At 31.3% G+C, this 26,849-nt stretch overlaps 2 protein-coding genes across 2 annotated transcripts in view; one reads left to right on the forward strand and one right to left on the reverse strand.

The window, feature by feature from the left end:
* Positions 1–1,041: 1,041 nt before the first annotated feature.
* Positions 1,042–2,236, reverse strand: LOC135957353 (small ribosomal subunit protein uS11A). Its single transcript, XM_065508083.1, has 3 exons — positions 2,103–2,236; positions 1,487–1,733; positions 1,042–1,413 (listed from the first exon to the last, which is right to left on the reverse strand). Exons 2-3 carry the CDS (start codon positions 1,721–1,723, stop codon positions 1,195–1,197), a joined length of 456 nt encoding a protein of 151 aa, XP_065364155.1. The 5' UTR covers positions 1,724–1,733; positions 2,103–2,236; the 3' UTR covers positions 1,042–1,194.
* A 3,148-nt stretch (positions 2,237–5,384) lies between these two features.
* Dora (Dorado) overlaps positions 5,385–26,849 on the forward strand; it is a 35,877-nt gene continuing 14,412 nt past the window's right edge. The window contains exon 1 of the mRNA XM_065508422.1: positions 5,385–6,996. Coding sequence (XP_065364494.1) covers positions 6,660–6,996 — 337 coding nt within the window. The 5' untranslated portion in view covers positions 5,385–6,659. The remainder of the gene's footprint in view (positions 6,997–26,849) is intronic.

The raw sequence follows: 26,849 nt of genomic DNA on the forward strand, positions 1-26,849 counted from the left end.
AATGGTATTATAGATGACAACTGACAGCTATAATTTTCTGTTGCCAAATTGGCAAACAGATATTTGTGGTTGCACTCGGTTGCCATCCATAATCGACCCATAAATATATACTACTAACAATTCCATTAATGCATTTAGCATGAATTAATTCGTTATCTTAATTCCTTAGTAATGCAAATCCTTTAATAATTCATTATTTATAGAATCAATTCCTTGTTGAATCCATAAAGTTTTCTTTTATTCAAATCCATTACAAAATTGCTTTAAAAATGTATTGAATTATTAATTTTTCTTCAATTCAATGATAAAAGCATTTGTAAATGATAAAAGCAAAACAAAAATCAATGAAGAATTGAATTCAATTTGTATTAGATTGAATCAAAGGTTCAAAAGAACTAATTCTTCAATTTTCTAAATCAAATTTTATCTCTTAACCATTCATGCATCATTTATCTCTTAACCTTGAATTAATTTTGAATTAATTCATAGGCTTATTTGCTTTGTATTTAAAAAATACTGAATTCATTACTTTCAGAATTCATTATTTATAGAATTAACTCCTTGTTGAATCACAAACATTTTCTTGAATTCAAATCCATTACAAAACATTTTTAAAAATGTATTGAGTGATTAATGAATTAGTTCTGTTATAAATTAATTCAACAATGAATGAATTCTATTTAAATAAAAGTCTTTGAATGAAGCTAAAGAATTAGATTTTTGGAACACAATCTACACCCTCTTAAATTGCAAAACTGATTTTCCGTTTACGATTAAATTAATTATGATCTGAATTCTATAATTATTCTATTTGATTAACAAATTACCTTAAAGTCGATATCTGCTTTAGTATGAACAGGAAATGAAGCAACATCTATGATTTCAAAATACTGAGCCAAGATTACATGAAGCCAATTATCTCACAAATTTCATAGTTCTCAAACTACTCGAGCTTTAAACACTAATTGAATTCTTTACGCCTTTACACTTAACATATCTGATTCCTATTTGCCTTTAGATCTTTGAAAGTACACATGTCGCTTTGTTTTTAGGATTTTAATTTTATTCACGTTCACTTATTAAAAAAAATTAATAAAACTTTGTTGGGTTGATTGTTCTTAAGAGTAGAACAACATAAAACACCACATCCATATTCCACACAAAACTTTTTCCATAAATGAAAAAGAAAAATGTTTACAAACGGCGACCACGACGACCACCCTTTCTGCGGGTAGAATCGGAGGGAATGGGGGTGACATCTTCAATGCGGCCAATCTTCATGGAAGAACGGGCCAAAGCACGGAGAGCAGATTGGGCACCGGGTCCAGGAGTCTTGGTCTTGTTACCACCGGTAGCACGCAATTTGATGTGCAAGGCAGTGATGCCCAAAGTTTTGCACTTTTCAGCGACATCCTAAAATAACAACAAAAGAAAACATACAATCAATTACAATTTCCATATAAAAAATTCTAGCTTGACAACTTACTTGAGCGGCCAACATAGCGGCGTAGGGAGAAGCTTCATCACGATCAGCCTTTACCTTCATGCCACCGGTGACACGGGCAATGGTTTCACGGCCAGACAAGTCAGTTACATGAACGAAGGTATCGTTGAAACTGGCATAGATGTGAGCGACGCCGAAAACGAATTCACCATCACGTACTTGGGGGCCCAAAGATACTTGGACTTCTTCCTTTTGAGCTTTAGCCTTTCTGGGAGCCATTGTGTTTCAACTGCAAAGAGGAAACAACAATATTAATATAAACAATCATTCCATAATAAACACATTTTATAGTTTCATTTATATATATTTTTAACATAAGCATTTAAATTTGTGAATTTTGTATTGGTTTTTTTTCATTTCTTAGCATTAAACACACATTTTATAACTAATGTTTACATCCTGTTAGAATATTTCCAAGTCGTATTTTTTATAACACAATCACATATTTCATGAAATTCTTTAACATCCTAGAACTTAAGCTTAAATTAGTTTTAATTTTCATTTTCACACAATGTTTGATAAATTCTTTAGAGTATTTCATTACACTTTTTTAACAAAATTCACAAATTTTATATAAAAATTAAAAAAATTTCAAGACCTTTAGTAAAATACAATCCAATTGCGTGAACCGGATATTGAAAAAGAAAGTCTAGCAGTTTTAGGCTGTCAAAATTGTCAAATCTGCTAGAACGATTTATGCCGTATTGTCAAATGTGCATGAAAGGCCGTTGCTACACAAACTGCTGGCATGCTGTAAAGAATGCAGGGTTGTATTTTCTGAGAATGGTTATCGATTGTAAAATAAAATAAATTAAAAGCAAATTTTAAATATATAATAAAGCACAAAACTAATAAAGGAATGTTCTAAATAAAAAATATTCATCAAAAATTATGTTTTTTGTACTGAAACAAAATATTTGCTGTTCATTTTTGTTCAAAATTAAATTCAAATAAAACGTTTGCGATATTTTGTCATCAAAGTTAAAAATTATTTTCAACTTTTCCATCGGATGAATAAACATTAATGACAAAATAATTTGTAAATAATTTATTTGAAAAATATATTCAGCTATAAGGCCAAAAGGCAATATCGGTATTTACAATCATGTGCATGTGTATTTAAAATTCATGCAATGGTGTATTTATGTATATTTTGTTAGTGTAAAGTAAAAATGCAATGCATATACAATGATGCAGGACCATTTGCACAAGATTGTGAATTGGGCTAATGTTTTCGATGTATTGTAATATGAAGTCTATTTTTCATTAACGCGAATAAATCTCTTAAATATGTTCGCACCGAAATAACATGACCGGTTCATAATTGAACATAGATTACTTCCGAAACCCTATGTCTGATAAATTTTTGTCATGATGCTTCGTTAAGACAAAATTGTTAGTGCTTTTGCTCAGACAACTTTGTCCTGAAAACAAACGTCATTGTCATGACAAATATTTGTCAAGTATAGACAGGGGTAAACACCATAAATCTATAATAAATCATGTTTCCGAATCACATGTTTTATGTTGACCGGTTTTTTTGATGGTCATAGACCATATAAAATAGCTTTAGCACACTTAAATACCCTCTAGATGTTATTATCAATATATAATTCACTTCATCATATGTGTATATAACCGTTTTTAAAGTTAAAGCAAAAGATCAAAATAAAACAATCATTTAATATAAAAATATTATATTAGATTTTCAAAAATTACTTCAAACAATTCAAATACATTTAATTAAAATCACCAAACTTTTGTTTGTTTCAATTTCTTATTTTTAATTAGTTTTGTTTTTGCAAATTTAAAACTCAATTTAAAAAAATCAAAGTTGACAGCTTATTTTAAAACATTATTGCTCAGACACAAAGCTTAACATTTATTGCGAAATAAATGTTCAAACACAAACATAATCTGTCTCCAAGTAATATTTTAATGTAAGCAATAGAATTTGATATTTTCGAACATACAAATTTCTAAAATTATATTACCTAGAGGCATACTACTTATACCGAAATCTAGCTTAAATGAGGTTTCGAATATAATCCAGTTTATTTTACTAGATTTTAATAAAATTTTTACATACAAAACAAATTCGAAATGAGACTGTGACCGAAATCTAATTAGATTTTACAAATTTTCAAAATACACCTATGTGTTAAGTAAAAATGCCTTGTGTATGTAAACAAAAACTTATTAAATTAAAACTATTTCAATTCTATATTCAAAATTTTCAAACTATTTTCAACAATTTTATGCAAACATTTTTGGAAATGGTAAACCAAGCGAAATTTCAATATAATTAAAGATTTATTCTAATTTTTTATTTTACATAATTTGAATTTGGCTTCCCATATTCTAATTCTCAATAATAATAAGTTAAATGGATGATATTTACAATAGACCTTGACAGTAAAGATTGTTGATGACGCCCTTGGCAGGATAGAAAATGCATTCCAATTTGCCAATTGTATAAAATTAATTTACAGTGGTATTCTCTGAATTATCATAGAGAAATTATAATAAATTGACTTGAGCCAAATTAAAAAGATTTTTTATAATATGAAACGAATTATTTTAAAAGGTAAACAACTATTATTAAAAAAGGGTCTTTTAAAATTCTTTGAAACGGTTAAATTTTAACAAAATCAATACCAAAATGTAATTAAAATGTAATTTTGCTCAAAACTATAAATATATTGCAGCAAGTAACGGGTTAATTTAAATATTCGCCGCATACCAAAACAATTTGCAATTCCACCCTGTGTCAACAATTGTGGAAGAATAACAATTATTTTAATTTTAAAATATCTTAACATTATAAAATTAACTTTTACTAAAAATACGTTCATTTTTCACCTCTTAATTGTTATAAAACAATAAATTTAAAAAAAAAATTATCAAAACATTGCAAAAAAACAAAACCCTGTCTTAAATAAATAGCAAATTATGTCCACCCTGTTATATTTTCCTTTTATGTTTCACACAAGAAAAAATATTTTTTCGCTGATGTGAGTGAATAAATCGACAAAGAATAATTTTTATAAGCTCCCCACGACGCGACGGAAAATTTGCAATTTTTATAGGAATTTCCAAAATTTATTAATTAAAACTATATTAACAACCAACAAGACAATAGTGATTATTAGAAAATTGTGAAATTTAGCCAAGAAAATGTGAATTATTTGCAAGAATTCAGACATGAAAAAAATCGTCTTTAAGGTCGTTGAATTTTTTTAACCAAAAACGACCATGTACAAGAAAAACTAAAAAAGATCGAATATAATTTGTCCATGTAATAAAGTCTCGACAACAATGATGTTATGTTTAAAAAATCTCGACATTTTTTATGATTTTATGTAAAATTTTCATTATTTTGGTGTGAAAAAGAAGAAAAAAAGTTTTTCCTTAATGCAAAAAAAAACAAGTAAAAAAAAGTGCAAAAAATATATTTTTTCAAGGCGAATCTAAATTGTCAAGCGAATTGAATAGCTGAAGTAAAAAAAAAAACAAATCAAGGCGAATTCATATTAAAAACAGATGAGAAAATAATAACAATAACAACGAAACTCAAGAGTAAAACGTAACAAAGAAAAATATAAATAAAACCATAGAAGAAAAAGGAATTCAAGAAAAAACACTTGGTGCGTGTAAGTTTGAATGTGTGCGTGTATATTCTTGCAATAAGGAAAAGCAGCTGTTCTTTTAAAACTAAATAAAGAAAATCAAACAACTGCTGCTAACGCTGCTTTACTACGGCTGGCAGAGACAATTGTAAAAGAAGCTGGTGTTTTAACAGCCATTCCCTCCCTGGTATAAATTCTAATCATTACTAGAGTGTGTAAGAATTATATGTGCGTTTTCTTTTACGCACGCAAAAAGCAAAGAAACAGAAAATCGAAATCCAACAACAGCATTTTTATTTCAATCATCTTCGACTTTAACCGACCGACCGTAAAAACACAAAGTCATTGCACTAAAAATATTAAAACAACAACAACAACACATGATAACAAGTTTTTGCCAAACACCGACTAAGTAAAAGAAAATAGTAATCTTATTGTAAATTTTTACAAAATTTCTTTTGTTTATTTTTGGGATTCTCTAACATCTTCTATTTCGTGTCTGTGCAAAAAAATCACACAAACAAATCATGTTAAAACGTATAAATGTTTGATACCCATTCTGTTTATATTTGCTTCGTTCAATTTTTCTTTCATTGTTTGTAAATACATTTTTTTCTGAGTTCGGTGTACGCATTGTTTATTTATAAAAAAACGAGTAAAAACATACATTTGGTTTGTTGCTGCGTTCATTCGCCTTTATGTTGTTGACTTTTTGAATACAAAGAAACTTGATTTAAATTTACATGACTGTGCTCTTTGCAACTTTAAAAGCACAAAAATAAAAAAGTGACAAAATAAAACAGAGAGTGAATTAATAATTTGTTTTCGGAAAATGTATCTGCTGGTTTTTTGAATTTGTGGATCTCGTTTTTTTTTTGCCAGAAACTTTGTCTTTTGTTTTAATAACAACTTCTCCACTGCTGCTGTGTGCGTCGCTGTTAACGCTGCAGTCATCATAATAATTTTATTTTACACCGTCTGTTTTTCATGCATCAGTCTTTAATCGAATACACAATACAAAAACAGCTGTGTGGGGTATTAAAACAACAGCAAACTAGTGTGGAAAGGAGTAGAGAAGAAAACGAAAAACAAAAAAAAAAATAACAAAAGAAAAGAAACAAACAAAAATTCACAGTAAAAGAAGAAGAATATATACGAATCCCCCATTTAACAAAACAACAGCACTCACTCGCTCATTACTTTACATTTATCCGGTTTAAAACAACCTAAAATACAACAACACAAAAAGGACGGTAATATTACAATAATAATAATAATAACAAAAACAACAAGAAAAAAGAACAAAATCGTGGAAAAAACAACATACAAAAATATCAAGTCGCGTTGTACGGGAGTGTTAAAAATTTGCAAATTTAAACAAATATATTACAAAAACAAAAATCCCTTCAATGTCTGCAAATAAAGAAAAAAATAAATAATTTGTAAATACATACTACTTTTAACAACAAGAAATACAAGGAAAAATAAACCCTCCTGATCCTCTGTATCAAAATTATCTGATAACAATGGTTAATAATCGTAATAATAACAACAATAATAATCAGGCTGCTGCTGCTGGTGGTGGTGATCATGTACAGAATCGCCGTAATGCCGCAAATCCACCGGATGGTGGAGCAGCCGTTGATTGGGTTCAAGAGGATTTAGAACGTTTTAGTTTCGATGACTCTGATCGTTTCGAAGAGGATTCTTTATGTAGTTGGAGTTCAGAACCCGAATCATTGTATAATAATTGGCGTGGCTGGAAGAAAGCATCAAATTTTGGCTTAGGAAATAATGCGGCTTCATCAGCTGGAGCATCAGGTGGCGATAATCCCACAGACGCAAGAGGGCATAATAGTTTCGGTAAGTTTTAACGTTTTTTAAAATGAAATTTATACAATTTTGTGTTTAAAAATGTCGATAGGTAGGTATAAGAGAAAACATAAAACAAAAACGGAAAATACCGTTAATGACTATGAGTCATCAAATCGAATGTCTAAATTAGGAGACAAATTATGTTTATACTATGTAAATTCAATTAACTAAAATCTTAAATATCTCCTAATATAATTATTCAATTGCTCTAATTGCTTGATATCCTTTAAAAAGTCTTGAATTGCCAATTAAGATAAATATAATTTTTATATGAAAACTCTCTGCATGTAATTTTTTTTTCAAAAGTATTATAAAAAATTGTTTCTAAGTAGACGTCCTTTGGCCTAAAGGAATGGTCTTTACTTACAGGGTATATCGAATGGCTTCTTCGTGTAATCATTTTTTCTTAATAGCTGGATTTTGGCGAAGGCAAAAAAATTTATTTATTACACTATTTTTTTTATAAAATCTAAAATACATACATATCGAACTCGTTCAACAATACTGTATTAACTCAAAATTTTAAAATGTCAAAAACTGTTTGTGATTACATTTTAAGATAATTTGAAAATCCGAATATATCATATTAAGCAAATTCCATTTGAAAATATAGGTATTTACATTGTTTTTCTTTAAAATTACTGCAAAATAAATCTATTTTTTGAGTTAATACCATTTTTTTTGAAACTTCTCGATATTTTTTTTGTATTATTTTATCAACAAAACAGTATCAACTCAAAATACAACCAAATTTAAATAAAACAATTTGATTATTTTTAACTTGAATAAAGTCTGAATTCAAAATAATATATTTTTTATGAAAATATACGACGTACATATTTCTATTTAAATGTTTGTATTAACTCAAAATAATACCTTTTTGCTGATACAAGGAAGTCACTAATTATCACGAAAATGGTCTCAAATGTGGTTTTCGAGATGAAAGAGTAATCGGAATACCTTGAAATTTTTACAGTAGATATATATTGATGTTGTTAGTTGATTTCTTGCAAAAAGTGAATTTTTAAAAATTTTGAGTTAATACAGTATTATTGAACGAGTGCGATCCAGGCGAATTTATATACCAGGTGGTTTGAGCTGTCAATTATCCTGTGTTTGTTGCGGCGAATGCTACAACAAACGTAAAAGTAACAAAAACAACAGGCAAACTTTGACAGCTTATCCTCATAAACAAAAACAAATTGCAAGTGGTTTTTGTAAATGTTGTACTTGTTGTAGAATCGACACCACTTGGTATATAAATTCGCCTTGAGTGCGATATGTACTATTGAAAAAATTATAAACAAGTAAGAGAGCTGTTTTTAGCAGTGTCGAATCTTATATGTATATCCTTCACCGAAGTAAAAAACATATTTTCTGATAAAAAACAATGTTTTAGGGGAAAAAAATATTTGGAGAACATTTTTTTATGTCTAAGATCATCTATGTATAACTCTAAACTTGAGATGAGGACGACAATCGTTACTTTCCAAGCAGAGGCGAAACCCGAAGAATTCATAATTGAATTAATGAAGTATATAATCACGTGAGATATAAATGGAAAAATCAACTATCAGCCAAAGTATTATGCTCTTTACTAGACAGGATCTCAGTTCAACTGAGAGCCGTTTGACTTTCTCCGGGTACAAACTAAATACATTTCAACAATTCATATCTTAGATTTCCACTCTTTCTTAACTGTCTCAGTTTTATACCAATATTTGTCGCTCAATTATATTGTAAAATCTTCAATAGCCTATCAAGCTAAGTGTCAAGATAGTTCAATTAATCTTAAGAATTTTGGTTTGCTTCAGGATATGACCCTGACTTAAATTTCAATAATTAAAAATGTAGATTTTCAACTATCTCAGTTTTACACAAACATTTATTGATTTAGAAGAGATAAAGCGAGCAATCTTAATACACATATCGGTCTCTCTTAAAAAAGATTATCCTCTCTAAAACTGTTCAACATTTAAATTTCCAAGCTTTCAGCATAAATTTCAAAATCTTTCAGGATCTGATCACCATGTACATACTAATGTTAGTAATGGAGACTAAAATCCATGAAGTTCCATTGTATTATTAGAAATTAAGGATATTACTCAGCACATCAGTCAAATGGACAAAATTAAATTTAAACCCATTTGTACGGCAATCAATATTTAACATCAAATTTTGATGCAGGATCGAATCAATTCCAAACTATTATATAAACATAATTGTCTGGGATTACTTGAATAAATTTTGTACCAGTATTTTCAAATATTACCAAATATTTTAAAATTTCTACAGATTCCTGATGATACCATCAAAACTCATCGTTCATTCAATTCTTGAAGGTTAACGTCCACTGACAACTAATTCATCATGGTGAAAAGTACCTTTGATGGTAATTATTATGTACTTTTTTTTACATTGTTGTTGTAGCAGCTCTGCTCTGTCGAAAGTACTTCCGTAGGGAGAAGAGTGAGACTCTTCGTTCCGGAGCGAAGATCCAATTGTCCTGGGAATGACGGGTACGTTGATTGCAGTGCTGTTGTTTTAAGAATGGAATATCCTATTGAGTTTTAAAATATTAAACTACTATGGGAATCTTCACATCAATGTCGATTGCTGCATCGCAAAGCCATTTTTTGACATGCAATATCATACAATCATTTCGAATAGGGTTATGTGACCGTGCGGACTCTACCACCTATTGGTATCTCAAGGTCATACACTGACTGCTTTAAGAGTAATAGGTGCTTGGGTCGATTCTTTTTCGAGGATTGTGGGATACTCTTCAGAATTACCGCCATAAAAAGTACATTCAACTGGCTTAGTTATTATCATATATCTGGGGATATCTGTATATTTACTGATATCTGCGTTAATGGAATAACAGATGTCTTCACGACATTAAGGTTAACCGTAGACTGCCGGGTCAGAGAAACAAGCCGAAGTAAAGTGATCGGCGGCGGCGGGGTATATTTTGGTCGGTGGCGGCGGCTTAAACAAGAAAGTAACGGCGGCGGCTTAAATGTCGGCTAAAATTTGTAAATAATGTATTTTTACGACAATAGTTACTATTAACGTCGGATTACCAATTTTAGCAAAGTTTTCGGAATAAATCAATTTCGTCGAAACAGCTTGCGTTAAAATGTTGCCTGCTCTCTCTTAGTTTAGAAGTTAGAGGAATTTAAAGTCAATATATATAATAGTAAATTTCTCATATTTTTAGAAAATTATCTGATCATTATGGGTATCATTGAATAGGGCATCAAAATACCTTTTATATGATTTATAATATGGTACTGTTTATTAATATTGTGAACCAAAAATTCCTTTTTGAATTTATGTATATTTTTCAGTACTTCAGAAAATTTTGATATACAGAAAAAGTGATTTTAGCGAAGCTGGTGTTCGATACACGCCAGAGTTTTAAGTCCATTCGCCCGGCAGAAGGACGGCAATACTGAAAATATGAATATAAACAGAAAAAAATTATGAAAATTTAAACTTTAACTGGGACCTTGATTTGTTCCAAATTTTAAAAGTGTGATCATTCTAAAAATAATGCTTAATGCATTTTAAAAGAAAATTATTAATTTGTTTTGTAAAACTTTGAAAAAATATTTTTTCTAAAATTTGTTTTTTTTAATTTTTTGAAAAAAAAATTTTCGAATTGTTTTTAAATTTTAAAAACTTTTTTTTTAAATTTAAAAAAAAAAAATTTAGTTTTTTAAATTTAAAAAAAAAATTTAGTTTTTTAAATTTTTTTTATGGTGAAAATTCGGGTTAAAAAATATTTTTTCCGATTTTCGCGTCATTGCAAATGTCTTTAGATATCCATATTGTCTATATTAATGACTTAGTAATCCAGATATAGGTCAAAAATAGGTCAAAAAATCGAGATTTTTCTTGTTTTTTCCTCATATCTCAGCCATTTGTGGACCGATTTTGCTGATTTTAAATAGGAAACTTCTCGAAAGCATGTCTAATATCGGGGTCCTCAGAAAATTGATTTCAACAGACAGACGGACAGACAAACGGAAATGGCTTAATCGACTCCGCTATCTATGTATAAAGATCCATAATATATATACTTTATAGGGTCGGAAAATTATATTGTGGAAATGGAAACGGAATGACAAACTTATATATAACCTTCTCAAGAAGGTGAAGGGTATAAAAATACAAATGTGTAAATAAAATATTGCTACACACATAAATGGTTTCAGCGGCGCAGATGATAATCGGCGGCTTTCTTTTAGCCGGCTCAGCTCAGGTAATGAAAAATTTTCTAGCGGCGGCTAGCCGCCTATTTTCAGCCGATCGGCTTGGTTCTCTGTGCCGGGTGTCTAAATGAGATAGCGAGACATTTTAGTAAAATGCTTATATGGATCCCTGGATACAGTGAATTGGCCAGAAGGAGTGCGATGTCGAATGAAGAGGCGATTGACTCTTTTTTGGGATTTACTTTGCAAATTGCAAGACGATTGTTCAGCAGAAATTGTATGAAAATGCACAGAATAGATGGATCAATGAATCCAATTGGGTTATTGCTAGGTCGATATGTCCCGTATATGATTCCGGCAAGACAAATCTACATGTATAATTATGTCGTGAACAGATAAGGCTAATTGTTTCAATTATTACAGGGCACTGCATAATTGGAACAGATGCTTACAGAATGTAGATCCATACTCATAGCATGTGTTTTAATTATGCAATTCCAATTATGGTTTAACGATTCCTGTAAAAACTGTCAAAATGAAGAAAAGGAGGAGACTGTGCTCCACCTATTCTCCATTTTTCGGGCTGTGAACGGAAAGCACCAGCAGTCCAAAGATCATATGTGGGCTGTTCGGCCAAACAATTTCAAGCCCACATGTGGTCTGTGGACTCTGAAAGCGATTTATTTCACGGAGTCCCCAGCACATTAGCTATTTACATACATATATACATTTTAAAAGATGTAGACATTTATATTTATAAAGCGGACGTGTGAGGAAATCATCAGTCGCTGCCTCAGACTGTTAACGTTTTAATGCTTGTAAGTTCTACCAGTATTCATATTTCTGCTGCTCTGACTGCTTCATATATGAATCAGCAGCCTCAGTAGAATTATATATGAATTTATTCAAATCCTCTTTTTAAAAAAATGCGCAAGTGATTTTTCAATACTTTTTTCATTACAAAATACAATTTAAAGATTTGTCTAATTTTTTTCAATATTTTTTATTAGTTATTTAGATTGGCTGCCATTTGTCGTGCAATTTGAGTATTATTTTTAGAATTTCATTCTTTTTTTAAACATAAAAATTCTTAACCATTGTTTTTGTTATAGGACACCATTAAATCTTAACAAAATATCCATTAAAATATTTTATATATTCTTGAAAACAATCGAAACATAAAACTAAAGTTTTAGATCAATTCACATTTAATTGATTTGGATTCAATATATAAACAGAACTGAAATAAATAAACATTTAAGCAATGCACAAAAAAACTACTACAACAACCAAATAATAAGCCTATTTACAGTAAAACAAGTAATATCATCTACAAAAATATGAAATCTGAAAAGAAAATTTTAAGGCTGATAATAAAATGAAGTTTGTACAATAATTTGTGCAAATAGGTGTTAAAAAATATAGAACTTATATTTCAGTAGTCAATTCTAAAGAAGTAATGAGAAACAGAGACTTGGATTTTTTTGTTTAAAACATTATTATGCTCACTGTAAAGCTGAATATATTGCTTGGCATTCTTCGACATGTATTTGTAGTATGATTGCATCGTAAATTATGCATTAAATCTCAAATCAATGTCAATTTACGAATTCATCTTTTGGATACAAAAATGAAATCAAAAAACAAAATACGAAAAAAACAACATCTGAAAACCAAACCAGTAAAGTGTATTGAATCAATATGTCCGTTTTTATACTTAAAACTGAAACAGCAAAAAAAAAAGTATAGGAAGACACAAAAAAGAACAATAACAGCAGGACAGGACGTTTAAGGCAACATTATACTCCACAACTGCTCTATTATGAAGGCACAAATGAAAAAAAGCAGAAACAGAAACACATTCGAGTGAAATGAACATCAGAGGATTTGCTCTAAAAGATAAATTGTTGTACCTACAACAACAACATCAGCTATAAACACAAAAATAAACAATAGCAGCAACAAAACATTGGACACTATTTGTACCCTGTGCAACATTATCTCAACGAATGGGCTTTATTTCAATTCAATCGCAACCCAATTCAGTGTAATGTAATGCAATGCAATGCTGATGGTTATTCCATGCACTTATGCTGTTGCTGCTGCTGCTGCTCCTCTATGCTTTACTGTCAATTACCTCAAAATTATAGTCGCTTAAGTTGTTATTTATTCGTGATTTAAAAGTTAAACGCGCGAGTACAATCACAAACCTACCAACAAACAAACAGAAAAGAATTACTGCCATGATTCTAAATTTAAACCGAATAACTTAAAAAAATGTATAAATATAAGAGAAAAAATATACTTATAAGAAAGAAAAAAATTGGAATTGTTGGTTGGTATTGTTTCTGTTTAAGTTATTTTGAAATAATTAAAAAACGTTGCTATCATTACTAAAGTTTTAAAATTGTTATATATTTATGGCTGAATACTGAAATATATTAAAATAATTATAGTTATTTTTAAATTTAAAATCCTGCTCCAATTCCAACACTAGTTGAATTATGTATGTTTTTTATTTTTTACCAAACAAAACATGTTCCTTAATATTAAAAGTACAATTTTTTTTAAAATCTTACGAATAAGTTATTGGTATTTGAAGTACACCGATTACTCGCCGAATTTTACGGTGAATGTGTTTCATCGGTTTGTGCGGTTCAGAAGTGATGATATTGACGCGGAAGACAAATATCGCCTAAGTCAGGCAAAAAAGTTTGAAGACCAAACATTGGAGGCATTACTCCATGAAGATTGTTGTCAAACTCAGCAAGAGCTTGCCAAATCATTTGGAGCTACTCAATTTGCAATTTCAAAAAGTTGCGAGTAGCAGGAATCATCCAAAAGCAGGGAAATTGGGTAACAAACGAATTGAAGTCTAGAGACCTTGAAAAACGATTTTGCATGTCCGAAATAATGCTTGAACGCAGCAGAATCAACACCAAAGCCAAATATCCATGATGCTAAGGTAATTCTCTGTATTTGGTGGGAGCAAAAGTGTCCTATCTATTATGAGCTGCGGCAATCTGACCAGACCATAACAGGGAACCTGTGCCGAACATGAATCCGTAATAATCCATCATGACAACGTTAGGCCAACGAATGTTGCAATACCTGTTAAAAACTATTTAGAAAGAAGTAGTTGAGAAGTTTTGCCTCACCCGCCTTATAGTCCAGACTTTACCCCGTCTGACTACTATTTATTTCAATCTATGCAGAATGCTCCCTCTGGGATACTTCAGAGAGTATCACTTCAGAGCAGAGTACCCGAAATTGGCTTGATTCGTTCTTGGCCTCATAAGATAAGTAGTTATTTTGGCTACCCGAAGTAGATCCTACGTATCCATGGTGCTAAGCTAATTCTGTGTATTTGGTAGGAGCAAAAGTTTCCTATCTATTATGACCTGCGGAAATCTGAACAGACCATCACAGAGAATCTGTACGGAACGCAACATATTCGTTTGAAGAGAGCATTGGGCAAAAAACGCCCAGAATACGCGGCGAAACATGAAAGTGTAATATTCCATCATGACAAAGCTCGGCCACATGTCGCAATATCTGTTAAAAACTATTCAGAAAGAAGTAGTTGTAAAGACTTTGCCCCTGCCGACAACTATTTCTTTCGATCGATGCCGAATGCTCTCTCTGGGATACTACAGAGAGTATCACTTTAGAATTGGCTTGGCCTCATAAGAAGAACAGTTCCTTTGGCTGGGAATCCGTATGTTGACAAATCGAAAATAGTTCAATCATATTAGGAGATCCACCAGCAGTCGTTGATGATCAATACTCTTCATTGACAGCTTAAAAAGGAATAGAGACACCAAATACCCAAACGCATATGCGATTGAGCTTGCGGCTGTCCGGGTCCTCAATTCCTATAAGCTGAAGTCGAAATACTTGGGCATTAGTGAACATAAAATGTCTGATGACTGTAAGAGAATCACATTCCTTTGGTTGAACTTTTTAATACGATTAGGAGATGGCCGTTCAATGACTCGGAACACATAGGATAGCCTGTAGGATATCTAAACTCGAAACGACATTTCAACATCTTTCTCTTATTAAGTTTTGGTATTCGTCCAATGTTAGTGATATATCAGATATATCCAAATACGACTATTGGGTTCAGTTACGATTATCCTAGTGGAAAGACAACTGACACTTTATATTAAAGCGACCTTTAACTTTGACATCTTTGTAAGGTCATGGAATTGAATTAAAATAAATTGACAATTTTCTTTACCCAAGTGTTAAATGGTCTACTTTTTGCCACAATTTGACAAGTCAGTCCCCTTTTCACATATCACGGGACTAATGTGCATTTTACATAAATTCCCCGAGAAGTTATAATTTTTTTTAAAGGCTTTTGGTTGAAGCAACAAGAGATTTGGGTGATTATAAAATTATGGAAATGGAGTCTTATGATCATAATTCAAACAGTTTGTTTTTTGTGGATTAAACCATTTCCAAAGACATATAAAACATAAATTAAGTGCTGATTCACACACGTCAAGTTTACTTGCGCAAGTCTTAAGTTTATTTCCTCATTTTTTTTCTCGCTCTTCTATAAAATAAAGACTTGCTCAAGTGAACTCCCATATCCATTTTAAATGAAGTCATGTATCCATACGCTCCTAGTTTGGAGATTACTGCAAGAAAATAACTGCAAATAAACTATAGGATTGTTTTGAAATGGCCTGCCCAATCGCCAGATCTCAATCCCTATGGAAAATTAAAGATCGCTAAAAAGACAACTGCCTCTTTAATTGGTTTAATGTATCATCCGTGAATTTTTTGTATTGCGACCTATTAATTGAATATTACGAAAAGTTTCCATTGCATTGTCAACCACTTTATATTTAATCCTACATTATTTAACACTATTTGTAGTCCTTCAGGTTCAAACGATCTTTACCTATTATCAGTCTTAAAATGGTTAAGATCCTCTATTCTCTTGGTATAAAAGTTGTGATATGTTGTGAATGGTCTGCTTTTGGTAAGCATAAATGGCGAAGTGGGACAAAACAAATGCAATGTTTTTTGACTTATCTTAGCCTTCACATTTCCTCAAAAATTGCTGTATTTAACAATTTAGCTGTCGAAAACGTAGGAGAATTTCAATTAAGTAACAGTTAATTTGTAAAACGTTTTTCATTTAAATTACAAAATACATATTAACAACATTGAAACAATGCTGCAACTGCAATACAACACAAAAACAAAACAAAAGCTACAAGTAAACAAATACAACATACAACACGAAACACTTGAATTTAATAACAACAAACTGCAATAAATACAAGAAGGTTCACGACAAGATGTATTAAATGTTTATGTATTTCTGTAAGAGAGAGAGTGTAATTGTACTTACAGACATGAAAACATATGAACTTTGCATTTGTAACAAAAAAAAAAACAAAATATTACAAAAACAATAACAAATTGTAAGTGTATGAATTAAAAGTAAATGAAGGAGACTTACTACATCGCTGGTGTTGTATTAATGTTGTTTTCGTTTTTACAAAAAAGCAGCAGGGAAAAAAAAAGAAAATACATCATCGCGTTGTATGCTGTTGTTCGTGGTTGTAACTGATGTTAATTTCATTAAAAAGATATCAACAAAATGGATCCTTGAAGAGGTTCCTTGACACTAAATTTTACAAAAGACACACTTACAGCAACAACAACACAACCACCAGCACCACCATCACTCACACACAACAGTCGTAGTAATGTTTACACAAAAAAAAACAAAGGCAAAACGAAAACAAAAATTATACGAAAGACAAAACAACAACCTCAACTCAACACAACAGAAAAACGAAAAAAAGAGTAGATATTTTTGGAGAATAAAAATGGTTTACGTTGTAAAATGTTCAGGAATCTGAATAAACAACAAAAAAAGGGGAAGGAACTAGAAGGAGCACAAAGTCAAATGAAAATGTTCACAAAAACAACAACAACAATATATGCAGACCTTAAAGGGAAATTGATAAAACACACACGAAATGCAAACAAAGGAAAAACAAAGTGATGGCGAAATACGACCTGAATCAAAATTAAAGAATTCCTTCCACCATATATACAGCTGCATATTCAGCTGTAACGAATCTTCTTACATGATATTTTTCCAAATAAAAATGGAAAACATGTTTTTGTAGGTACGCAGACTATTCAATAAAGTATTATTTTTTAAGAAATACATATTATTAGATTTTTTGTTAATAAATCTTTTTGTAAGTTTAAATTAATTTTGAAGAACTTTTTCCAATTCGAAAGAGGAAACTTCAAAATTTGTAATTCAAATACCGCTATTTCCGATGACTTCATTTGATTAAGGTGTGGGGAGATAACAAGAAGTTATAGGATTCTGAATCAGAGCTTATATCTAATCTCCGCAATGTTTTGAGTTTTCAAAAGGTCTTTTGTTTTAGACGACCTGTGAGATCACTGAGCAGAATTGTTGTTGTTGTAGCAGCATAAATAATTTTACAATATTTAATCAGAAGGTTCTGCATATGGTTCAAGTCCAAGGAATTGTGCTACTTCGACAGGATGTGTCCATAAATCCAGGACGTAGTAAAGTAGGGTGAGCTGGACAGTTGAATATGTGCAGGGTGTCATGAGGACCCTGACTACATAGTGGGAATAAGTGGAGGACGGCACGGTCTATGTGGGAGCAAAAGGCATTAAGCCTGTTGCTCCATCTTGATCTTAGTTGTGCCAGAACGACTCTTTGTTTACGCGGCAGAATCTTCTCGGCGTCTGCTATCAGAGGTGGGAGACCTCCTCCGTTCAAAGCTGTCATCCCTCCACTCTTATTTACGTAGGTCCTGTCTGACATGCCTAGGGGGAGACTCCAACTGTGTGATGTCAAAGTTTGGAAGACTCCTCCGTTGATATCCCAGAAGGAAAATTACTTTGTGTTCCTTGACCGGTAGATCCTTAGTTACCTCGTGAAGTGGTTTTCTGAGGCAATTCTCAGGTAAAAAAATAAAAGCAGAATTGCGTTACTTTTTTTTCCAATTTTTCCAAATTGTCCACACGATGTTGCTCTAATAACTCGTTAAATAAATCTGTCGTTCTTCCAAATATAGAGGCTGATATTTGCTTAAATACGCTTCATTCGCGAAAACACTAAAACTGTTAAGTTTCGAGCTCCTGAATTTTTTATGAACTTGATGTAATAAGAACACTTAGGAAACGTTTGAGACAATTACATAACTTTTTGCACTACGAAATATAAAACTTAAAATATGCATTTTAAACACATGACTCCCTTCTCCCTTAAAGATTGTTCTAAAATTCAACAAGACCTTGCATGGATTTTGAAGCCGAGATACATTGAAAGACGATTTTGCATGTCTGAAATGCTGCTTAAACGCTATAAAAGAAAATAATTTTTGCATCGAATTATTTCTTGCAATGAAAAATTAATTCATTACGATAACCCGAAGCGTAAGACCCGATGTGATGGCCGGACAACCAGCAGAATCGATACCAAAGCCAAGTATTTATGGCGCTAAGTTAATGATCTGTATTTGGTGGGACCAAAATTGTCCTTTCTATTATGAGCTGCTGAAATCTGGCCAGACAATCACAGGGTACCTGTACCGAACTCAACTGATTCATTTGAAGCGAGAATTGGGAGGTATCACCGCTTTATAGCCCAGACCGCGCTCCATCTAACTACTATTTGTTTCGATCGATTCACCGATACGCTTCACTTTGGAATAGAGTATCCAATATTGGCTAGATTCGTTTTTGGCCTTGTATTCTAAGGGGCAGCTATCTCGACGATATACTGTCAATAGTGAGTAAAATAGCCAGTGCGAAAAATGATATACACACCGGTCATTAAGTTATGTGACAAATAATCCAACGAACTGAAACCACGAATGGTCATGACGAAAAGTGTAAAGACCAATGCCGATCGAAAAATTAGTTGAAATCTACCAAATATCCATACATCCATTTGAAACCTAACAAAATCCAAAATCCACATACGAACTGAAAGAAAAACTCAAGCAATTCCTACTAATAACAACAGCCATCATTTACCAGCACATGCAGACGGAACCGCGTAAAGACACAGCCATAACAAAATGTAGTTAATGTACGACATTGGTCAGAGGAATCTTACTTTACACTGCATCACTACCACACTACATTTTGTCTTTGAGTGCATCACATAACATGCAGAGCAACTGAACTGAAAATAACAAGTACAACAAACTACAATAACAAGAAAAACAATTAAACGCATTACAAAACAACAACAATCATGATTTTTAAACAAAGATAAAAGTTGAGCATCGATTCAAGACTACGACGGTCATGATGACTACAAATCGAGGAGACTGAGTTAGCCACAAGCATAATGTTAAAAAAAAACGACAAAATAACTTGTTAAACAAAAAAGCGACTGTAATTGTTGATTTCTTTTGGCCAAAAACACAGTTTTTTTTTTTGCTTTTCGTCTTTATAATTATTGGTAATTTTAAAAATTTGTTTATATTTAAGAGTCTGTAACTATCTGTAGATATACTATATGTAAGCTAAACGTTTTGCATTGTGCGGAGTAAAGAGCTATTAAAAGAATTCATGCAATACATTTTTTTCTTTATGCGGCAGTTTCTTGAATTGAACTCAATAAATGTTGTGTAGGTCCATAAAATCTGACATTGACATTTTTGTCGACCGCATTTCTCTGTTTTTTGGGTTCAATCGTCGTTTTGGACGAACTTGGAAGATCGCCTTCGTGAAGATCTGTGTTGTGTCAGAAAACCTGACTCAAAAAGAATCGTGTCGATTATTCCGAACTTAGATCATATTACATCGGTACAGATTTTGAAGTTGTTCGCATACGAAGCACTGCTAAACTGGTGGCCATGTTGCTTGTTTATTTCCAAAAGCCGCACATGATCTTACCTTTTCACTAAAAAACGGATCAATTTGATCAATTCAGAAGCAATTGAATATATTGCAAACGTCTTTGGGAAAATCAGACTCCATTACTATAGAGCAGTCATTCAAAATAGTCCTGATTTGTCAATTAAAATGATTCATATATACATACAACATCTTTATTATCTCTACGATAATTTATAATTGCTTATTAAAAATCATGACTTTCGTATGCCTTATTTATTAATTAATTGACACAACATTATGTTTTTGGGGCCAGCAAAATTCATTGTTCGCAACGTTAATTTTTGTCTTTTTGTCATTATTAATAAAAATTTTAATATAGTTTCTTTTAAAGTTTTTTCTGCATACATTTGCAAACAGAAAAAAAATTAAAAAATGTATATGAGTGTAAGCGAATAAAGGCAAAATGAAAAGAAAAATAGAAACTGAAGAAAATAATAATGATATATTGTATCGGACAACAGGCACTTTATAAATGAATAAACATACTTCCGCATAATCATCATAAGTACTTTTGACTACCACTGCATGCGAGGGAGGTTTGGGAAAGTCATTTCAAATGAAGGCAAACAAATAAGTAATTTCTACTACATTTGTCCATTGTCTCTCAGAAAACACATGTAATGAATTTTGTAGTTAAATCATGATGAGTGAATCCTTTCATTGTCTTAATAGAAGGCAAGTTTTTTAGACGTTGTCATACCATCATGACTAACAGTATCAGTGTGTGTATCAGTATCAGCTCATCTGAGATCATTCGTTTACTAATTTACTGGCAATTGTAGCTAGTTGTACTAAGCTGCATACAGAAACCGAAAAGTTGTTGGATCACGAGGAATGAGGTTGCCTCGTTTCCAACCAAAATATGCAACGATACTCGAATCTAGAGCAATGAAAGATTTAAATCTGCTGACAATCGAGGAAAAACTTAATCCTTTTAAATCAAATGACCCAGATAGTATTATATCCGAAGGCATTTAGACACAGAGAAAACAGATTCGTGATGGCAACCGAATTTGTGGCCAATCGAATGATTCTACCTTAGTGTCCGAATTTTAAAGTTGTGGCCACAAAATTTTGGAAGGGGTAACAAAAGTTTGGTTGCTTCAAACCGATATTCTTCTTTATCAACTAACTTTCTGTTGATAGGACCGAAAAATTCTATGTGTACAACCGAATCATTCGATTGGCAACAAATTCGGTTGCTATCACGAATCTATTTTCTCTGTGGAGGAATACGGAGCTTACATTGACTTTCCTAATATACAACATGTATTAGATAGATAAATGTGCCTATGCGATTTACCATCAATCTTATAAAATGCTGAAGTATGGCCTTATAAGATTTAAGTGTTGTCAAACAGGAATCTATTGTTTGTCATGGTGGACAAAACAAAAGTTTCATAGATAAACTGCACAAATATTGGGTCATAACTGCCGAACTACGAAGTGCCATTTAGTGCCGAATTATCTGCTTCTCTAGATCATTGCCATTAAAACTCTGCTGATAAATTTGTATTTCATGAGGATTAAAAATGTGACATCGAAAGAATTTTAATAAAAATATTTCTGCCGATTTGTAACAATGTGCCTCAGGATGATTTCTTATTTTATGCCGGAGCCCAAGAGGTATTACGTTTTAAACAGGTTAGTAATAGCCGCGAAAGCTCATAAATACTCAACGTTCAGACGAAAAGGTTAGGTTAATAGACAGCCGCATGGTGAAGACAGGAAAGAGCAGAACACTCGGATCCAAGCAATAGGTCCCTTTGTGTTTAAGGAACGATGTCCCAGAAACCTTGTGCGTAGATCTCCTAATGCCGGACAATGTCAAAGAAGATGAAAAGTATCTTGGGTCCAAGCAATAGGTCCCTTCGTGTTACCTGAAAATAAAAATAAAAGAGGGACAGATAGAAATGAAAAGAGAAGGCCTGTGAGACGCAATAAAGAAGTGAAGAGGAAGGTGTTTAGAAGAGACGAGAATATTATGCACCAGTCAATTGACGGATATCAGGTCTCTTCGTGGAGATTTCCGTGTCTGGCTTGATTAGCCAATTGTTATTCTCTATAAAGGCTTTGATGCACTCTAACTTCATGTCCGAAAGCTCAGAAAGACTATTTAAGGAACGAAGTTCCATAAACCTTGTACGTAGATCTCCCAATGGCGGACACCCGTTATAGGGCAGGGCAAGTCTCCTCGCATGGTTGTCAAATGTCCGGTTATCACCGCCACAATGGATAGTGTGTTCATGCAGATGAGAATGGCATAATATGAATAAAAAATAGATCTCGAAATAGGTGTCAAGTGAGTGAGATGATTTGAATGCTCCAAAGTAACATGATTTGTGTGAGCTTTTGTTGTTGTTTGCAGATATAGATTTGATTTTTTTTGTTTATCCAAAAATTTACGGTGGAAAATGTTTGTCATCCCTCTCTCCCACTGGAGCATAGGGCGGGCCTCTACTTTTCTCCTATATTTCACTCTATTATTGGATTCACGGCAGAATGCAGATAATCATCACTGGTTCTTCTTCAGACCTTTGCTGGATCATCAGTTTGCGGAATGTTTTGTTGTTGTTGGGCTCTATTTTGACAAAGGCTTCGAAGAGTATGGTCTATCTAGCGTCATTTTCGCTGACATCGATTAATTCCGTAAAGGTAATTTAGCTTTGAATTGCAAATCTGTAAGGAACAGGAACAAATTATGTTGACGATCAATTATAAAGATTGTTTGAAATTGTAGCATCCTATCGGAAGATGCTATAACTTTTACAAATTTTGGCTGCTGCCAGTTTTGATGTTTATGAGGTAAACATGTACAGAATACCCAAAACAAGCTATGAAATGTTATTTTCCTCAATAACTCGAAATATTTGTGAACATGTGTTTGCTGAATAATTTCTGTTTAAATTTAAATTATTGTCTGAACGGGCCTTAAGTTTTCTAGGATATTGTTGGTAACTGGTTAGCCATGTAGAACCATTTTCAATGAGTTTGAATTATGGGTTATTTAAAGTCAAGGGTCTATGTGAATCATACTCTGGAAGTTCTGTCCTTTCAAGATCGTGTGAGTGATTTTGCAATTTAAAATCATTCGCATTTTGTAAGGAATGTATTTAAAAATAGTTTTTGTTGGTTTACTTCTGTTTTTATTTTCAATTCAAACATTATGGAATTAAAATTATTTAAAAATTAACTTTAAAAGAACTTTTCAGATTGCCCTCGTTGTTATACTCATATAAAACTAACCATAACCAACACTAGTAAATTTAGCTGGCAACAGCAACAACAACTATCAACCATCAACAACAAAATAAGTGTATCACACACACTCATTCATACAAGTGACCCTTTTCAGTTGATTGCAATCATTGTTGTTGTTAGTTGTTGCTGTTGGTTTTTTTTGCTGTTGCTATTTTTGTTGCAGTTGTTGTTGTTGTTCTTGTTATTGTATTGTAATTTGCATTGTTGTCATTATTTATCAAACAGGTAGTAGACTAGAGTAGTGATGTGAAGTGTGTGTTTATGTTGTTGGTGTATTAAAAATGTATGAATGGTTGAATGACAACAACATGAGGTTTATTGTTGTCGCTGGTTTTATAAAAATTAGCGAAACATGCACATCAGACACATGTACATGGACAATTCAAAAAAACACTCACACTTACACTCTCTCTCCATATAAACCCTTTTGAAAAAAAGAGAAGAATAATAATGATATCAATATTAATATCATGTGGTATCATACATGTATCTACTTATCTGTATCTATTGTCTGTTGTTGTTCATAACCCACATATCTAGAAAATGTGAGTGTGTCATTTTTTTAAAATTCAAACACAAAAGCTGTTCCCGCTTTAATTTATAATTTTTTTTAAATACTTTTTTGGGTAAAAAAATAAAATAAAAATTCAGCTAAAAGTGTTTGTTATAATATTCGGAACAAAAGTTTTAATTTATTTTTAAATAAGACCCAAGAATTGATAGATTTAAAATGCGTATCAAGGAATGGATGGAAATTATAATCATTAAGTGGATTAACTAAATATGCTTTAACTTTTGGCGATAAAGCATCCATTCAATTCTAATTTAATTTTTACATCGAATTTCATAAAGGTTGTCCAAACTGGGTTGAAATTTGTATGATTGTCATTTGACTTTTGAAATCGAGGTTCACTCTTATAGTCTAATCTTATATATAAATAGGCTACACGTTTTTTTGTGGTACACTTTTAAGTATGTTATTGTCCACCAATATTGACGAAATATATATAGTTTAAAAGCTTATTTTCTCTAGATATGCACAATATAAAAAATTGTTTCAAAATTCTTTCAACCACTTTAAAAGCGTTTTTAAAGTGGTAGAATTTCGGCCACCGATCGATCCTAGTTGTATTAACATTTGATCCTTAATATTGTTTAAAATGGTTTTCGTTTGTCAAAAAGAACAAAAAAAAATTCAGATATTTTCATTCCTAATACAGATTTTGTTACTAGTCTTCCTATACTTTCAAACAAATTAGAGTATTGAAACATTGCACAGTGGCGTCGATCGAAAATGGTGTATGAACGAATCGTCTTAGGCTTTAAGAAAATTAAATTGTGGCCACACTGTTAGAATACAAAGTGAGATACAGACCGTCTATCAGAAATATGGGCAGATTTAAATGAATGAAACTTTGTGATAAAGCAAATAGAAGGTAAAGAAATTATTTTTTATGTCACTAAGTTATCCCTTATAGTTTAAAAGATATTTAGGTTTAAATTTTGAAATTTTCGTTTTTTATCTTCAATAACTTATATCCAAAATTTTTCTAAAAATATCCTCTTATTTCTAATAATCTTTAATATTTAAAATATATATAAAATAGGTAAACAAAATGTTTTTTTAATTTAAAATTTTTAAAATTAAATTTTTTTTAAATTTAAATAATTTTTTTTTTGTTTTTTCAATTTTTTAATATTTAGCGAAAAAAAAACTTTTGGTGAAAAAAAAATCGGGTTAAAAATTATTTTTCCGATTTTGACCCATTATAGGGCCGGCCAACTTACTATGATCTTATTACGTCGTTGCAAAAGTCTTTGAAATATCTATCATTAGATATCCATATTGTCTATATTAATGACTTAGTAATCCAGATATAAGTCAAAAATAGGTAAAAAATCGAGGTTGTCCTGGTTTTTTCCTTATATCTCAGCCATTTGTGGACCGATTTTCTCGATTTTAAATAGCAACCGAACAAAGGGACAAAAGCGTAAGTGGACCACCTCTTCCAAAAAGGAAACGGAAGCAACTATAAAATCTTTAATAGGATGATACCGTGTAATATGTCATGATAAAAAACTAAAATTTAAAAATTTCGACTTAAATATCTTTTAAACTATGAGATACAGTGCCGGTCAAAATAATAGCACCACATAATCTTAAAGCAATTAACTTGGGAAATATTTTTATCGTTAATTAATCTCTATTTCTTCTATGAGAAAAGTTTTCTTTAAGAAATATTAACCTTTCAAACAATTATATTGTATTTTTGAAAAATACCCAGATTTTGTGCAGTCAAAATAATCAGGGTTATTCCTGTTCTCACTTTCACCATTCACCTTATTTTTGGAAGCATAATTACAACAATAGTATCTAATTTTCTCAGCATTTCTAATTATAAATGTTTACAAGTGATTTTTTTTAACCTTAATTATATAATTATCGAAATTTTATTTTATATTATATTGAGAACAGGAATAGCCATGAAGAAATATAGCACATTTATGTTTTCGTTTTAAAAAATCGCCATAAAATTATAATTTGAATCTATTTATATCGAAATGAATAAAATTAAAAACAGAAAAATTAATTTTACTTTTCTAATTTTTTTAGTAACAAAAAAAGTGGTGTATGTGAGCTCTAGTTTAAAAAATTATGATTTCTGACCATACAAATTAGCTTAATTCAGAATAAAACTATTTATAGATATTTAGAAATGGTTTTAAAAAACATTGCGTTGAAATAAAAATTTTAGGTTGCGAAACCGCTTATCGCTTTTAATCATAACACTCTTGGCCCACCGTTTCGAAAATCTGGTATTTATGTTCTGCAGGGTGGTCAAAAGTGGCAACTAGTGTTGCAGTTATTCGCTGACCATTACAAGAACTAAATATAAATTTTTTAAATCTCAGAAAAGTTTCACCAATAACAGATTTTAAAATTATAGTTTGATCGTGGTTTTTCTACTATAACATTCGAAGAATATATTGAATATGTGGAATAAATAATTCAATCTTATATGACCAAATGGTTGATAAAATCATACTTAGATATAAATCAAAGAAATTTTGTCCTTAGGAATGATCTATGGAATGATAAATTGATATAAATGTGGGTTTCAAGCTAAAAGGTCAATGTCGTGGCACAGGATGCGATATCTAAAAAACAGAATTTTATTAAAAATAGATGGCCAAGAGTCACAAAAAGGGTAAAAGGAAACCAAAAATATTTAAGAACTTAATTAAAGAACGTTACAAACCATAATAATTGTTATTAAATTAAATTTTGTCCTGGTTAATTTTTGTTTATTTTAATCGATTTTTTTAACTAATGAATTTCTTAGGTTCTTAGGTAAATTGCATCTAATTTACAAAAGTTTTTTAATGATTGAAAGTTTATTGAATTAAGTATAAATTTATACAATA

The sequence above is a fragment of the Calliphora vicina genome, chromosome 4 (genome assembly GCF_958450345.1).
Source record: "Calliphora vicina chromosome 4, idCalVici1.1, whole genome shotgun sequence".
Taxonomy (NCBI): Eukaryota; Metazoa; Arthropoda; class Insecta; order Diptera; family Calliphoridae; genus Calliphora; species Calliphora vicina.